Raw genomic sequence first — 17,942 nt, 5'->3', positions numbered from 1 at the left:
TCTGTCTCTTTTTCTCTGTCTCTATCTCTGTCTCTCTGTCTGTCTGTCTCTTTTTCTCTGTCTCTGTCTCTCTGTGTCTCTTTATCTCTGTCTGTCTCTACCCTCTCTCCCCTCTCCCTTTCTCCTTCTCCCCCCTCCCTCTCCCTCTATTTCTCTCCTTCTCTTTCTATCTCCACATACATACACTCCCTTTCTTTCTGTTCAGGTTTGGAGGGTGTTACCACAGCTCTGCTCCGGTCCTCACCTCAGGTCAACCTGTGTTTCTGTTCTGGAGGTTCCATGTGTGTCGGTCCACCTGGGAAGCTTACATTAAAACTGACATGCTTAGAGAGCATTAGAATTTGGTGACATTAGAAAAGCATTGCATTTCGGGAAATGTCTTAGTCAGGGCTTCTATTCCTGCAAAAACATCAGGACAATGAAGCAAGTTGGGGAGGAAAGAAAGGGTTTATTCAGCTTACACTTTCACATTGCTTCATCACCAGAGGAAGTCAGGCCTGGAACCCACGCAGGTCAGAAAGCAGGAGCTGATGCAGAGGCCATGGAGGGATGTCACTTACTGGCTTGCTTCCCCTGGCTTGCTCAGCCTGCTTTCTTATAGAACCCAGGTCTACCAGCCCAGGGATGGCACCACCCACAGTGGGCTGGGCCCTCCCACCTTGATCACTAGTTGAGAAAATGCCTTACAGCTGGATCTCATGGAGGCATTTCCTCAACTGAGGTTCCTTTCTGTGTGATAACTCCAGCTTGTGTCAAGTTGACAAAAAACCAGCCAGTATAATTGACCCCTTGTCAACTTGACACACAAACACATCATATTAAGCCTCAACCCTTACTTTCTTATTCATCCCCAAGATCTAAATAACGTTAAGTGTCCCAATCTTTATGAAATCTTACATATTAAAATTTCAACTCCTTTAAAATATCCAATCCCTTTTAAAATTCAAAGTCTTCTTTCAGTTCAAAGCCTCTTAACTGTGGGCTCCACTTCTTCCTTCAAGAGGGAAAAAATCAGGGCATAGTCACAATAAAAAACAAAATCAATCTCTAACCATCCAATGTCTGGGAATTCACTTACAAACTCCTAGGCTCCTCCAAGGGCTTGGGTCACTTCTCCAGCTCTGCCCTTTGTAGCACACACTTTGTCTTCTAGGCTCCAGATGCCTGTTCTCGACTGTTGCTGCCGTTCTTGGTGGTCATGTCATGGTACTGGCATCTCCAAAACACTGTCAGTCCTGGGGCACTAATTGCCACTGAGGATGCACCTTCACCAATGGCCTTCCATGGCCTCTCACAGTGCTGAGCCTCAGCTGCTCTCCATGACCCCTTCATTCCTTCAAAACCAGTACCACCTGGGTGACTCTTACACATTACCAAGTGCAGCCACAGCACAAGATATAACCCTGGCCATCTCTGAAACACATCCTCTTTATGCTCTCAGAAAACACTTTCCAGAAGATTTAACCTCAATGATGCTGGTCTCTTAATCATTAGTAGTGATTAAGAAATCACTACTAATCTCCCAGCTCCAGCTGACCAGCATTAGTCCCAGTAATGCTAAGGTTTTGCTTTAGTAGTCCTGGTATCTTGTTAATCACAGCTGATTCTTCAGCCCCAGCTAAACAAAACCACAGAATCTTCACAATCAAAGCAGCAACAGCCCTGATCAAGGAGTCTTTAATCTTTCCTCTGAAATTTCAGAAGCCAGGCCTCCATCTTCTGCACTGTTCTCAACATTATCTTCCAATCTCCTATTGAACATCCCACAGAGTTCTTAATATGCCAATGGCTCTTCTAGCTCAAAGTTCCAAAGTCCTTCCACAGTTCCCCCACCCCCCAAACATGGTCAGGTTGTCACAGGAATACCTTACTATACTGGTACCAATTTGTCTTAGTCAGGGTTTCTATTCCTGCACAAACATCATGACCAAGAAGCAAGTTGGGGAGGAAAGGGTTTATTCAGCTGACACTTCCACATTGCTGTTCATCACCAAAGGAAGTCAGGACTGGAACCCAAGCAGGTCAGGAAGCAGGAGCTGATGCAGAGGCCATGGAGGGATGTAACTTACTGGCTTGCTTCCCCTGGTTTGCTCAGCCTGCTTTCTTATAGAACCCAGGTCTACCAGCCCAGGGATGGCACCACCCACAATGGGCTGGGCCCTCCCACCCTTGATCACTAGTTGAGAAAATGCCTTACAGCTGGATCTCATGGAGGCGTTTCCTCAACTGAGGCTCCTTTCTCTGTGATAACTCAGCAGTGGTCAAGTTGACACAAAACCAGTATAGGAAATTAAACCATCTCTCCCTGAAGGTCAGGAGAAACCCCTCACGGTGTTCTCTCACACTGATGCAGTGCTCAGTCTCTGGGTCTTTTAAGCATTGTCTTCATTGCACAAACTGAGTTCTGAAGAAGGACGGGTCACATCACTGCAGATCTGAACAACCTCATTAGGAGGGACAGCAAAACATGTTTATAAAAACCACAAATAAGCAAAAGATTAGGAAAGTAATTTAAGTGAGAAGTTTTAAAACACTAGTTAAAACTTCCACAAACCATTGTGCTAGTGTTGGACCTCAAGCTGTTCCTAGTGGAAAACATACGTCAAAGAGGGGATCTTTCAGACAAATCCCCCATGGGCTTTGAAAGGGCATTAATCAAATGTGCCTTTGACAGAAACATGGGAGGCTCCAGCTAGTAGCTGTCCCTGTGGGAAAGATGGTTTCTTTTGCCTTCCTGACACCTTCCATACTATGGAAAAAAGAACAACAACAAAAATTGAGGCATATAAAACAAACTTAAGCACAGGATTTTTTTTAATGAAAGTTTATTTATTTTTTGTTACTTGTAAAAGTACAGAAATAAATAAATGTCTCTACTTCAGGACAGGAGAAAGTATGACAAAATAATTGCTAAACAAGGCACTGTGCCTTACAAGGAAAGACATAAAATGTCCAAGGGATATTTACAACATTACATTGAAAATTCACCACCACCAATGTCGTACACATCGTGGGGAAACTGAGGTATAAACAGCTGCTCCGCTCTTCTCGGTGCCTTGAAAGGGATCTGACTGCATGTTTGCCCTCAACCCTATCTATCACAGTGTGGGTGTGGTTACTACCCATCTCACCCTCCCCCAGAAAGTAATGAATAAATAGATTTTAAAATGCATCACCTTCCAACTACATAAGAAAAATAACTTTGAACACATCAAACCTTATTAAAATGAGTTTTAACATATTAAAACGACCTTTAAGATATTGCAGTGAATTAGCAAACACATCTCCTTAAATATCATAATAAACATAGCACCCGGGCATTGGGAATAAATAAATAAATACATATATAAATAAATAGATAAACTCTCAGACAGCGAGGCACATCAGGCTTCCCCAGTACTTTTTGTGTCTTTTCGCTTGTATTCTTCCCGCTGAGGTACAACAAGCAGCTCACATTCCTTCCCAGGTCAGTTAGCCTTGCCTCTGTGATGGGGAAGAGGTTGCTGTTAGTGGGTATTTGGACAGCTGACTGCAGAGACCTCTTCTTTCAACTTGATCCTGGACCATCTCTAGCCCCCACCAGGGACCTGTTACCTAAGCCATGGTTGTGCTATCTGGCAGTAAACACTCTGGGTGCGTCGAAATCACACTGGTAACTAGCTGGGGTTACAGTTGTGCTAGCTTCAAACTTTCCAAAGGATGCTAAGATTGAAAATGTACAGGCACGGCTTCTGTCACGTTGTGAATGAGATCAGCACCCAGTACTGCCTCACATAACATAGGGAAAGAGGGAGCGGTCACACCTGATTTTATTTTCAAGTGGTCTCACTGCAAACCCCAGTTCATCAGGAAGCCTCAGAGGTCACCCTAACCAAAACCAGGAGTTAGGCTTTACAGCTCAAAGGCGTGGAAAGGGCAGGGCGAAGTATCTTTACAACAGCACTAGCCAATTAATTCTTAGACATGAATAGCGACCATCCATTAGAGAAGGACTTTTGATCGAATTCAAATTGATGATCACAAGACAAACTTCTCACTTATAATAATACTAATAATCCAGGTCCCCGAACTGCAGTTAACGTTGACTACCCCCGCTGTAGTGTTCAGAAATCAGATACCAAGTCTCTAGCCAACTCTCCTGTCAGGTGTAAGCACAGATCACCACTCACTTGTTCAGTATCTTCTGGATGAGCCTCTGAACCAAGGGGGCTTCCGGGTTGAGACAAACTTGTTGACCATCCTTCAGAGTGGCTCTGCAGAGAGATGCGGGGATCATTATAAGTCATGAGGTTTGAGGTTCAGCTGGGGTGAGCATGGGGCGGCAGGAGGGTCTGGGCAACTCTGGCAAGGTAGAGGGTACTCAGGGAGACACTCACATGACTTCTGTCTGGGTGCAGTGGGGTCCCGGGGGCGTCACCTTCAAGCTCTGGATGTTCTTGAAGTCAACCCTTGGTAGGGTGCTCAGGCATTGACAGCGCAGCTCACTGGCCACAACAGCCCCTGTAGGAGAAAACACTGGGTCAGAGGGCTGGGGGTGGCTGTGCCCACCAGAGGCTCCTCCAGGAACATCAGCCTCGGGTCCCAAGTGTACCCTGGTGGTTGGTGGCCAGCAGCAGGAGCAGCAGGACCAGCGCAGCAGTGAGGAGCCGGCAGGTGGGAGGGGCCATGGCGCTGGGCTGGAGTGTGGCTGGAGTCTGGAGCGCAGGAGTTTGCTAGAGGCACTGAGGTGCAGTCTGGGGCTCTGAGATTCTGTGAGCTGCTTTTATGCATGATGGCTGGAAAAGTCCCGGGGACCAGGGAAATTCCCTGAGCTCAGGGTCCCCGCATCAGGAAAAAGGACAGCGCCCCGCCCCGAGCTGAGTGGTTGGGGACACTGGCGCCTGTGCTGCCTACCTCATCCTACTTCCCTGCCCTTCCCCCATGGGACCCTGGGATGTCCTACCTCAAACCCTCAAGAGGAAGGAAGTGATCTCTGCGCTGAGGTGACCACCTGCTAAAGGACAGTGGTCACTAAGCGATGTCATCAGTGGAGACTTAACAGTTTGGGGAACTTTAGTCATTAGGACTGGAGAAATTAAGGTGTGTGTTCGCGCGCGCACGCGGTGACGGGGGAGGGGTGCGCCTCTGTTGTTTACATACTCATAGATAATTCTAGATGAAGATGTATTCACGTCTGAGTAAGTACACTCTTGAAATACAGTCATCCCAGGCTGTACATAAGAGTGCTTTGTTCCTGCTGTGTACCGAGCACGAGTAAATCACATTTTTTGTCATATCCTTCTATCGGGCTTGGGGGGAAAAGATGTGTCAAAAGCTTAACTCATGTTTAACCTAGGACAAAGTGTTGTAATCTCATTTACTTCCTCTGTGAAATTCTGGGACTTCCGAGGCTCCGGTGTGCCGGTGAACACCACATTTTCATGAATTCTGGAAACAGAGATGTGGTCTCCTGGTGGAGGAGACAAGGGCTCTCCAGGGGACAGTCTACTTGCCAGTCAGTGCTGACACCTAGAGGAGGTAGCGCCCTTCACCTGTCGGTCTAGCAAAAACCTGTAAATGCCAGATAACAATCTCATTCTGTCCCTCTCCTTCTTCCTCCCCCCTCCCCTCCTCCTGCTCCCCCTCCCCGTTATCGAGACAAATGTTGTTTTTCTCCCACTGTATACATCCTTTCGCGTCCTGGTGGGTGATTTGATTTCTCCACTAGAGGATCCTACTGTGCTTTCACTGATGGTGACAAACTATTGTGACACTCAGCTGTAGCCTTTGTCTTTCACTAGCTCGTTTTTCCCCCCTCATCCTGGGTTTTGATTCTTGGTCACACAACACACAACTTAGAGATAGTTGTGGGTCTGAGTACAGCTCTCTGAGGGCCATGTTTTCAGAAAAGTGTGTGATAGATACCGAGATAGAAAATGCTGTGCCACCAGCGACTGAAGCTCTGTTTTTCTATTTCCCACGTGCTACTAACTATCACAAAATGTTAAGATGAATTCACGTTAATTTTTGTAAAGGCTCAGTGTATATTAAATCCTAAAATAAAAAACAAACAAAATTTGTTTTTACTTCTATATTACTAAAACAAAACTCACCTACAAATAAAATCCTTGAAAAACAAAATAATTTTCTACTAGTCTTTTCTGTCATAGGGGATAAGTTGGAGCAGGGATTGATGGCCCACATGTTTATTCCCAGCACTTAGCAGACAGAGGCAGACAATCTGATAGCTCCAGGTGATGGGGGCTGTATAATGAAACTATGTCTCAAGAAGCAAAAGAATTTAGATGAGTTTCCTGCCTAATTTAATTAGTTTTCATAACTAAAACTACTAAAGTGAACATAGTCATCTCAATTATTAGAAAACTTTATAAATAATTAGATGTTTTCTGAGATAAGCGATTCATAGGTTTAGAAGAATTTTTTTTTTTTTTAATGTTTGTATCTCATGGCTCAATTTCGGCTTTCCTAACGTTTAAAGTTGGTGAAGGGGTATAACCTGTCTGGGTGTTGTGCTCACAGTAAGAATTTACATTTGTAGAATAAATGTGGTGTATTTAATTTAACAAATGTGTGCGCTTTGTTCTCCCCCCCCCAAATAATTTAATATACATTCTCTTCAAAATTGAAGCTGGTAGAAATTGAAGTTTCTAAGAGGCATTTTATTCATAGGCATTTTATTTGGTTTTTATCTGCCTAGATAAGGCTCACAGACTTCTGTGGATTTAATTTGACCACTTTATCAGGTTTTAATAACTGAAAGATTTGCCTTTCGTATTAGCAGGATGCTGGTCAGCCCGTTCGTCTCTTTATGATAGTGGAAAACAGAAAATATCTGCTGTTGGGATTTCCAGATGCAATCTGATACGTTGACATAAAGAAATAAGAAATACTCAGAGAGAAGAGAATAGAGCACGGGGTTTCTACAGTGGTCTCCAAAGCATAAAATGCTTGAAAAAAGAGTAATTGCTGAAAATATACCAGTAACTGTAGAGTCAAACAACAGTAACCTTTGACTTGCTGATTTTGAAACTTTAAAGAGAGAAATGCCATTATACTAAAATAATTCAATTTTTTCTGGAAGTGTTAAGTACCATTGGCCCGTTACATTTTGTATGAATAAAATTACAAGTTTGGGCCCAGACTTTGACACCAATTTGGAGGGAATGAAGTCACCACTAAACACTGATTTGTAATTCCTCCATCTTTTACTGTATTCATTACATCTTTCCATTTTAATGAGGACAACGTGATCGATAGTCCAGAGCTGTGCTGGTCCTAAGCGTAGAGGAAGCCGCAGGATAGCCTTGTGGTCGATGCCGCTTTCCCCACTTGCCAGCAGCGATCAGGATGTCTCAACTGCAAGCCCTCTTGCAATGAGTGCTTCCTGAATTATGAATAAATCCGGTTGAGGGAACAATAATGGCATCATTATGATGCGTTAAATCCCTCGACTCTGAGATGGAGAGATGACTCAGCAGTTAAGAGCCCTTGCTGCTCATTCAGCGGACTCGGGTTTGGTTTTCAACACCCACATGGCAGCTGACTCTGTAACGCTGGTTCTGGGGAATCCAGTGCCCTAGAACTAGCCTTTGTGGTGCCTGTGTATGCATTTAGGTAAGTACTCACCTGCGTATAATAAAAAACGACTAAAGCATCCCTAGATGAGTACATCTCTAACATGTTTGTCCTTTATGCCTGATTTAAGCATTTTCCTGTTGACCATTGATGGCAGAGCCCCAACTACTCTTCGGAAGACAGGACTCCAGTCCTTTCTTCCCAGTCTGGGCTCAAGACAAGTGACCAATGACACAGCTTTGGGAGGAAGCTGACAGAAGGAGCATTGCCAGTCCTTTGTGTCTGAGCCTAAACATTGTAGAGGCCTTGGTAAGCTTGCCAGTAGGCAAATGACATAACCATGTGCAAGTCACAAAAATTCCCTCTAGTCCTTTTTGTCAGAAAATTATTTTTTCTTAAAAAAACAAAACAGGACCTTACTTCCTGCTGTGTTGCAGCTCTCAACTGAGAACCTTGGAGTTCAGCCAGTGCCTGGGAGAGGCTGCTTGAAGCTGAGCCAGGAGAGAGAAAAGCCACCTATCCTGAGTGACTGAGTGACTGAGAACAGTCACCAGGTAGAAGAACTTGGAAGTTCTGCCTTCTGCCCACCTCGCACCTGTCTGTTGGTGTCCCAGAGAGAAAAAATGTTTTCAATCGGTTCACTTCACCGTGGAGGTGTGTGCTACCCATTCAGCGTACCGACAGATACTCTATTATGAGGGACATTTCAGCTTGATTTCACACTTCCTTTCTTCCTTTCTCTCGGGTTTTTCAATACAAGCTCTCTAGATTTTTAAAGTAAGGATGAAGTTAGTTAGGTGCCTCAGACACATAGAGAGTTAGGAGAGCCTATGACCCTTGACCTCTCCTTTAATTGGGAAGACACATACCTGAGGCAGAAGACACAAAACCCCAACAGATGAGATACAGCTCCGTGAAACACTCCCATAGTGTTTGTAGAAAAGCTACACCTACTCCAGTCAGACATGCTTACCCAGGGGACAATATCAAAAAAGTTTTCAGGGAAAGGAGATAACTCTCAGAGGCAGGGGACCTTCTGGAGGGAGAGGACACAGCAAGCAGGTCTGAAAGGAGCATAGGCTTAGTGGAGGCAGCAAAAGATGACAGTCTAGTTCCCTCCCCTGGGTCCTTTGTGAGTTGAGACTAAAGAGATCAAGGTCCTGCATGAACCACGACCCTTATTCAGTGAGGCTCTTGGCCAGGACTCAGTAAATCAGCACACCTGAGACTGTCCCCTAAAGAACCCTTTCCTGTCACAGAGCTGAACTTCCTGAGGCATGCTTGTTTGTAATGTTTTCCAGCTTTATTTTGAATGTATAATGAGATAAATTTAATCTTTTGAAACAAAGCTCACTTGTATTTTGCCTTGTAGTTAAACGAGATACTTCGCTTTTTGAGACTACCAAGTAACATATTCATAATTCTACTAATTATTCACTTGATTTGTTTTGTTGCAGGAAAAAATATGTGAAATGTGGGATAAAACAAGATAAAAAGAACTGAAACCCATAATTCATTCTTAGGGATTCAATTTTAATTTTTCAGCATATAGCTCCTCGATGAATACAAATTACTCATTTATTCCAAATTCCGTTGTCCAGATACTTCCTCTTAGGGGGTGGATTTCATTAGATCTTGACACAGTTATTGGAAAGGACAAATAAAAGAAAGATAATTGTTGAGTATTGTTGGTACATGCTGAGACTTGCTGTATGCCAATAGTCTTAAGGAAAAAATATTCTCCAGGAATAGGGAGAAGGTTATGTAAGCAAAGTATGTGCTATTTAAGTGTGAGACCCCGAGTCTGGTTTCCCTGCACCCACGTTAAAGCTAGGCATGGTGTTGACTTCTGCTTTACACCCACCCCCCACACACACACAATTTTCTCATTATAGCATTCCTTAAATTAGCTGCAAATGTCATTGTTTCATATAAAATTTCATAGTTCCTCCTCCAGAAGAGATCAGAGCTTCCTTTAGAGTTTTATGCCATTCCATACTTCCTTTCCCTCCCAAGAAAACAAACTGGAAAACATTGGCTAGTGTTTAGTAACTTTCCCCTTTCTTTTTCAGTCTTGAGAATGTGGTGCCTGGGTTCAGAGATTCTCTGTGGAGAGGCGGGCAGCATTTTCTGTGGTCTGCCTTCCCACTGCTTACCCTTCTCTTAGGTCCATTAGGACACTTAAGGTGAGAGAGTGTTTTCTTTTGTTTCATTTGTTTTGTTTTGATCTTTTCCCCCCAAGGCATGTCCTCCTTAGAGACCCAGTCTGCCCCTAATTCTTGATCTTCTTCTTAGCCTGTGTGCAGGAAGAGGGGCACTTGACCTTTAGAATCTTGTCAATTCCTCTGGATGTTGCTTCCACTGGGAAGCTGTTATTCAAACTGTTTCCATGGCCAATTTGCATAATGTCAAGCTGTAAAGTTGATACACTGTCTATCCTGAGGAGGATGAGAAGGCTGGGAGGTTTTCATTGTTCAAATTACAAGACAGAAAAAAGTGATGATGAATATTAAAATCAAAAGCATTTATTTTTTCCCAAAACTTTTTTATTGGAAATTCTCTGCATTTACATTTCAGAAGTTATCCCTTTCCCATAATCCCATCCTCACCCCCTCCCATTGCCTGCATGGAGGTGCTCCCTCTCCCAACCACCCTCTCCACCTCAGCAGCTTGGTGTTTTCCTACACTGGGAAAACGAGCCTCCATGGGACCAAAGGCCTCTCCTCCCATTGATTTCAGAAAATGCAAAAGATGAATAAAGTAAAACAGAAAAGGAAGAATTCTTTTCCATGTAGAATACTTCTATCCACTAATACACCTAGTTTGTTATTATTATTATCATTATTGTAGTAAGTATGTTTTATGCTTTCAATAGTTTGTAATTATTTAAATTCATTTTAATTAATACTAAGCAATAACTAATACTAATCTAATATATTTGGTCTGGAACATATTCCAAGACGGTGTGATAAAATGACTCTTAATATATATAAACCTATGTGTTTCCGTTTCCTTAAAAAAAATTAAAGCCTTTTTTGGAGGTAGTATCACATAATTGAATTACATTGCATTCCTATAATGCAACCTAAGAAATATGGGAACTCCAAGATTGACAAAACTGTTTCTAAAATAAGCATAAGGAACAAGGACGTGTCTCTATGGTGATTCTTTTATCATGCTAGAGGCTTTAGCTACATAGGAAAAATCAAGATGACTCTGGCGTTGTGAAAGCAAATTTAGGAAGCTAAGGGATGAGTTATTAACCACAGTAAGCATGCACAGGGCATGGTCACATCTATTTCAACAAGAAAAGCAACATCCTTATAAAAAAGGGATAACCAGGGTGTGTTTCTGTAACATTTTAACATTTTCTATGTTGAATACATTCTTCAAGGCCAATATGAAGCCTCCTGTAGAAAAAGTTTCCTGTGCACTCTTAAAACAAAGCAAAGCAAAACAGCAAACCATAAAACAACAACAACAACAACAAACCCACAGTGATTTACGCAATCACAGACAAGCTGCCTAGAGATGTCAGTCAAGCTAACTCTGACTTTTCAACCTTTTCGTACTTTTAGCAATATTTCACTACCTTCCCTATTAGGAACTGAGGTAAAGATAAAGTTAGAGTCTTTGTCTAGTAGGAAGTTAATGAGGCAGCTGTGCTGATAAAATACACAGATATAATTCACGGTAGATGAATTATATAGTTAGGGCCAGCATTAACCATACAGTGGCATTCATCTTTAATTCTTTTTTTTAAAGACAATTTCACGTAGTCTGCGAAGGTTTCTAAGTCTCCATTGCAGACCCTTTAAGCACAGACACTATAGATGTGTGCCACCAGCACACAAGGTGTGTAACCTGAGGTTTTGATCCTAGTCATTCTGACTGGTGTGAGGTGAAATCCCGAGGTCGTCTTGCTTTTCATTTCCCTGATGACTAAGGACTTTGAACATTTACTTACATGCTTTTTGGCTCTTCAAGATCCCTCTGTCATGAATTCTCTGTTTAGCTCTGGACCCCATTTTTACTTTTATAAATAAACCGTAGCATCAGATCCCATTACAGATGGTTGTGAGCCACCATGTGGTTGCTGGGATTTGAACTCAGGTCCTCTGGAAGAGCAGTCAGTGCTCTAACCACTGAGATACCTCTCCAGCTTTGTACGGAGTCATTTGTTAGTTCCATCTAAGTTTCTTGTGACTTTATTACAGTTGTATAAACCTGTCACCTAATTGTTTTATTTACTGTACATTTTCCAAAATCATGCTGAAAATTTGAAATTTAAATTAAGAATAATTTTAGACTTAGAAAATATTTATATGCGGGAAATTTTCTGTCTGAATTTTCATTCTGTGTCTTGCATTGCTGATATGTTACATAGTTACAGAGTATTTATCAAAACCAAGAGACTGGTCCCACTGCACTGCTGTTTACTAAACTCAGCCTTGTCTTTTCCCAACTCTGGACTTCAGTATATCACAGGCATTGTGCCTGGCTCTCATGTCTCTCTGTCTTCTCCGATCTGTGTTAATTTATGGTTCTGTCTTGTTTTCCCTCAGGTGAGCTGCTCTCTTGCACTGGGATTTTGGATCATGTGGAAGATGAGCCTTTTTCTTTCCTGTCCCCTTTCCTCTCAGGCTGCACCACAGTTACTCAAAAGCCCTGACCAGTGTTGTACAGTTTGGGGCTTGCAAACTTAACCCAATTCATTGCTTTTTTCAGGTCTTCTACGGAAGCAAGTCAGCAGTCTAGCTCGGGGTACCACAGACTGAGAAATTACTCCTGACCTTCAGGAAGTTTTCTGTCGAATTCCCAGGTTATTTCTTCAGGTTTTTGCATGTATGGTTGAGGTCATTTCTTTTATTCTATTTTATCTACCTTTCATATCTTTTTAAATTCTAAACTTTCTCTTATCTTTTTCAACCTTGCAATGTAAATGCTTGCCTGGTTACAATTCTCCTTAATATATTAACCATGGATAAAACAGGGCATACTCTGAACCTGTACCTCTCATTGGCTGTCATTCTGCTTCCTTAAACCACCCATTTTCCCCACAGTGTGTGCTTATCCATGTAAGTCACTGCTTCTATTAGCATTTTCGTTAACACAGAGCTTTAAAGTCCACAGAAAGAACCCAGTTTTCTACCTCTAGCCACTGGCCTCAATAAAAGGGAAAGATAATTGCACTGTTTGGAAGACCCACATACCAAAAGGGTTGTTATTGTTTATAAGACTTCAGGAGTTTGTCAAGAGCTTTAGAGCCAGGTGTGTGCACCCTGAGTGACTGTAATCCTGACATTCAGGGAGCCTGAAGCTGGAAGACCGAGAGTCAAAGCTAAGACAGCACTGCGTGACCCTTCTCTCAAAATTAAAGAAAACAATAAAGTTTTTTAAAAAAATAATAATGGAACTAGTTTTGAATAGAAAATTGGTCAGTGTAGAATATAGCCATTCTTTTTTATAAAGCTAGAATTACCAGGAAGGTTGGGGGAAGCATAGGTTGTTTTGTTCAGGAACCAAATGTTCCTTCTCAAGTAAGCAAGCTGTAAGAAATTCCAGCCAGCACAGGTACAGGGTTAACTGTAAACCACAATGTCAAGAAGAATAAAGCAAAAAGCACCCATGCTATTTCTTTAAATAAAACTTTTATTTTTACTTCATTTGTAACAGTCCTTTGAGTTCCTCTGTCCTGAGAGACGGAGAAACATTGGCTGATGAATATAAAAGGGCATTATGCCCTACCAACTAGACATAAAATGTCCAAGGGAAGCTTCAACACAGCAATGTTGACCATATAACATGAAAGAGGACTTTCAATAAATAACTGACATTCTTGTTAAAACATATAAACATGGTCTCTCATACTTCCTCACCTAACACGGAGCATGATCACAAGCTTTCACTCTGCCCTTCTTCCCACACAACACCTTCTAGCACAGCGGTTGACACTCATGGTCTCCAGATAAATATTAATTTAACGAGATATTTTAAGCCCATCAGCTTTAAACCGAACAGTTGGAGCTGAGCTACACCATTGATGAGACGCATCCACACCGTTAAATATTAATGTAAAATCAAAACCACACACTTTGTGGAAATAAATAAATACATAAATAAATAGGAGCATCAAAGGAAATTGTAAGATGTGTAAAACTAGTGTTGTCAGAAGCCAGCCTTCACCGGACAGGTGCCATCAGAACAGTCTGTCTTCTTTCTCCATTACTTGGGGACCCCCCTGCAGTCAGAAAAAGAATCATCGTTACAAATAGTCATCAAAGCCTTTCTTCTCTTTATCCCAGATCTTGAGGCTCTAGACCCATGTTCTACATGTCTACACATGCACCCAGAGTTCTGTACACCTGAAATTATGTGACATTCACGGAGACCTTAGCCTTGAACTCAGCGAAATCTCACTGATAAAGAAGGCTCAGGGGTATGCTTTGTCAAGGATCCTGGTTTTTTCCAGCCCTTAAACTTTATAGGCCCCTGGCCACTTCTACTTATAGGGACACACGTTGCCATCCATTTGCATAGGGGTTTTGATGTGTTGATGGCCAAGCAGGAAACAGTTCTTTAGCATCTCTAACATCAGGACCAATTAATGATCTCAAATTAAGGTCAATTACCAAAATAACCACAACTTTCTGACGTCCAGATGCCAAGGGTCAGATGCCACTATTCCCATGCTTAACTCTAGTCTCAGGTACAAACACAAGTCACAACTCACTTTAGCATCTTTTGGACAATCTTCTGAACCATGGGGGCTTCAGGATCAAGACAAGCCTCGCGACCATTCTTGAGTGTGGCTCTGCAGAGAGAAGAACGACCCACATGAGGAAGTTCCCCTAGGAAGAGTGTGGGGTGCAGGAGGGTTTGGGCGACTCTGGAAGTGGCAGAAGCTGCGGAGATATACTCACATGACTTCAGTTTGGGTGCAGTGGGGTCCTGGGGTCATCACCTTCAAGCTCTGGATGTTCTTGAGGTGAATCCCAGACAGGGTCTGCAGGCACTGACAGCGTAGCTCATTGGCGATGGGCGCCCCTGTGGGAGAAGACACTGGGTCAGCAGACTGTGGAGGGCTGCGCCCACCGGAGGTCCGTTCTCCCCACATAGCAGTGCCTAGACCTACCGGTGGCTTGGCGGCTGGTGGCCAGCAGCAGCAGCAAGAGCGCTGCACAGAGAAGCGAGCGGGTGGCTGGGGCCATGGTGCTGTGTTGGAGTGTGGCTGGAGTCTGGAGTGCTGGAGCTGGTTTGAGGATCTGATTCGTGATCTGGAGCTCTAGGGCTCCCGCTAGCCCCTTTTATGCTCGAAACTCCAGAGCTCCCGGCCAGGGAAATTCCCGGAGCACAGGGTGTTTCCCCACAACCGGAAAGGACATCGCTCCTCCCCTTGCTCCTCTCTCATGGATTGGAATCTGGGAATTTTGCTTTTTGCCCCAAAGCCCCAAAGGGGAGGGAGTGACGTGCTTCGCTGGACAAGTGACGGCTCGGGGACAGTGGTGAGACTTCACAGTCCCCAGTGCACAGGGCGAGGTGGGTCACACGCGTTACGTGCACGTGGGCGCCACGCCACCTAGGACTCCACTTGGTACTACAGTGATTTTTAGGATGGAAGTTTCTCTTGTCATTTGAGTTTTGCAGATTCCGTTCATGTCTCAGATTAAAGCATTCTTTAAAAATACCCACGCGAGGACTTCTGCTTTTGCCTACTGTTTTTGTGGTAAATCACAGCTGATTTTTTTTTCCTTTTAACCAGGGAGGCATGTGAAAAGGGTGAGGAGAAAGATCTTTGCCAAGGTTAGGTCCCCGTTTATTTTGGAATGCTGTAGCAATCAATCTCTTCTTTGTTTTTTGAACTCTGGAACTTCCCGAATTCCCGGTTTGGTTCCCGAAGCATCCTACTCCGCTGTGTAGGTCATCTTTTGTTTTGACTAAGGAAAGTCCACAGGAAAGCTGTGGGGTTTTTTCTGGGCTGAGGAGAGGGCCCCTAGATATAAAAGGGTACAGATGTCACAAGCACCAGTTTAACTGCAAAGGACTATGGCTTTACCTAACTCTTAGTGTACTGGCACAACTATTTTCATGCTATCTGAATCTGTCTGTATTGTAAAACCGAGTCTTCAAAATTATTATTATTATTATTATTATTATTATTTATACCATTTCAGAATCTGTCCCTGACTGCAGCCTTCAGTTTCCAGTTCTTTGTTGCTATTTGTTTTCTTTCTCTTTTTTGGCCTTGTTAGTATTTGAATGGAGATCCTAGCTGAACACCCATTGATTCTGTGCCTCTGTGAGGGAGACCCAGAGGCATCAGATAGAAGAAACCCTTTACCTGGAGGTACTCTGCCTCTCCAACCTTGAGTAGTTTATGTTTCTCGTCTGCAAAAAAGGCCTATAGTAGCATTTGCCTCAGAGAGCTGATACTAAGATGAGATGTGTTAGCATCCGGTGCTAGGTGCTATTTAAGTGTCTGCAAACACCCCTGGATGAAGGTGATTTACATCTGCATTGGCAACAGGTTGAATGATGGGTCCCCTCAGCCATGTCAAAGCCTTAAGCTCCGATTGGATAGTATTAGCAACTGGGACTTGGGAAGGCAATCCGGTATACATGAGGTCATAAAGGTGGGGTGCCCAGAATAGGACTAAAGCCCCCATGGGAGTTCAGAGATCGCCTGTGCTGAACCTTGTTACCCACCCCCTCCTTCCCTGAGGCTCTGCAAGGAGATGGAAAAAGACATCTGCACATAAGAGTCCTTCACCCAACACTCCATCTGTTTCCAAATTTCCTACGAGTGGCTGTTCTGAAATGGACCGTGATAAGAGAACTCCTCCTTGTTTGACTATAGTTGAATACCACTGTCTGTAGACAAGCTACAAATCACATAACAATTACCTCACAGCAATCATTTCTTAAAAATAGGAGCTCACTGGGGCTGGAGAAATGGCTCAGCAGCTGAAAGTATGCTCTGTGCTTGAAAAGAGGTATGTCCAGTTGCCAGCATCCATATTGGGCAGTTCACAATCACCTGTAATTCCAGCTCCAGGGACATCTATGCCTGCAGCCTCAGCGGGCACCTGTACCCACATATGCAAGCCACACCCCCGTGGATGAGTAAATGGACTCCATCAGCTTAAAACATTTTCAATATTTTTAAAGTCTCAAAAATATTCCTCATAGAACTGATATAGAAACACAACCGGTTAACATGTGTAAAGCACCCTTGAAGTGAAAGTTACCGAAAGTACTGTTAACTAAAGCAAACCAGTAAGGTAGGAAATTGTTAAAATTAAAAATACCGTTTTATACATTCCAGTCAGTAAAAGGAAATGCATAAACACAGTACATACAGTGGTGTCAGGTACTGAGGGAAAGAGATTTAGAAAGTTCCTATCATTGTTTTTGTGTGGGTGTGTTCATGTGTGCATGTGTGTAGGATGCGTGTGAGGAGCAGAGGTTGATAATGGGATGTTTTTCTTGAATGTTTGCCGCGTTGTTTTGGAATCAGGACTCCCCAGTAGCCTCACTGCTTTGGCTAGACTGGCGGACTGCCAAATCCTGGGATCTGCTTGTCTGTCTAGACCCCCACAGTGCTGTGATCAGAAAGACATGCATTTAGTCACCCACATTGCTATTTTGGTGTTGGGCATGTGAACTTAGGCCTTAATGTTTGCACAGCAAGTACTTTGCCCACTGGCCCATCTTGCCAGAGATGGAAGTTATCAAGTAGACATGGGATTTCCGTTTATTTATGAGGAATGCATTCTGAAAATGAATGGCAGGGATGGTTGCAAAACACGGTTATACAAATATCACTACGATGTGCATTTTTGTGCTAAATTTTATGTATATTTAGTTATGATAAAATTTAAGTAGAGCAAATAAAATTGAATCAAATAAGTAATAAATTTGTTGAGGTTAATAGGTTTTATTGACTTTTTGATTAGCACATGAGTTATGGGGGTTCAATTTTTAAACATAAAAAACAAATATCCATGAAGATGCTTAGGATAAAGGGAGGTGAGGTTAGGAATTGTCACACTGGAGAAGGAGAGAAGGCTTACTTCACTGAAGGATCAAGACCAGTGAAAGAGCTATGTGCTCCAGAGGAGTGGCTAGGATTTGGGAAGACAATTCTGAAAGTCCAGAGGTAGTGGACATTAATAGACAAAAGGATTTGCAAGACCTGGGAAAGCCCCACTAGGATCAGAAGCCATCCTGTTATATTGCTTCATAAAATACATCAATTTACAAAACTTGATTAACGATAATATCCTATAATTTTCGGATAAACCAGGATAAAGACAGTGAGAAAGAAGAAGCCCATGACTCCCTACTATAGAGGAAAATAGCGAGTC

At 43.0% G+C, this 17,942-nt stretch overlaps 1 protein-coding gene across 1 annotated transcript; it reads right to left on the bottom strand.

Moving 5' to 3' along the window:
• Positions 1-14,304: 14,304 nt before the first annotated feature.
• On the bottom strand, positions 14,305-14,786 carry LOC308423187 (growth-regulated alpha protein; the record flags this gene model as incomplete). Its single annotated transcript, XM_080919825.1, has 3 exons — positions 14,305-14,389; positions 14,499-14,622; positions 14,711-14,786. 3 exons carry the CDS (start codon positions 14,784-14,786, stop codon positions 14,305-14,307), a joined length of 285 nt encoding a protein of 94 aa, XP_080775951.1.
• Between the last annotated feature and the right edge of the window lie 3,156 nt (positions 14,787-17,942).

This window comes from Micromys minutus (genome assembly GCF_963924665.1).
Source record: "Micromys minutus genome assembly, chromosome: 1".
In the NCBI taxonomy this organism is placed as follows: Eukaryota; Metazoa; Chordata; class Mammalia; order Rodentia; family Muridae; genus Micromys; species Micromys minutus.
The sequence above is the reverse complement of the archived record's forward strand: the minus strand, read 5'-3'. Positions and strand labels throughout refer to the sequence as shown.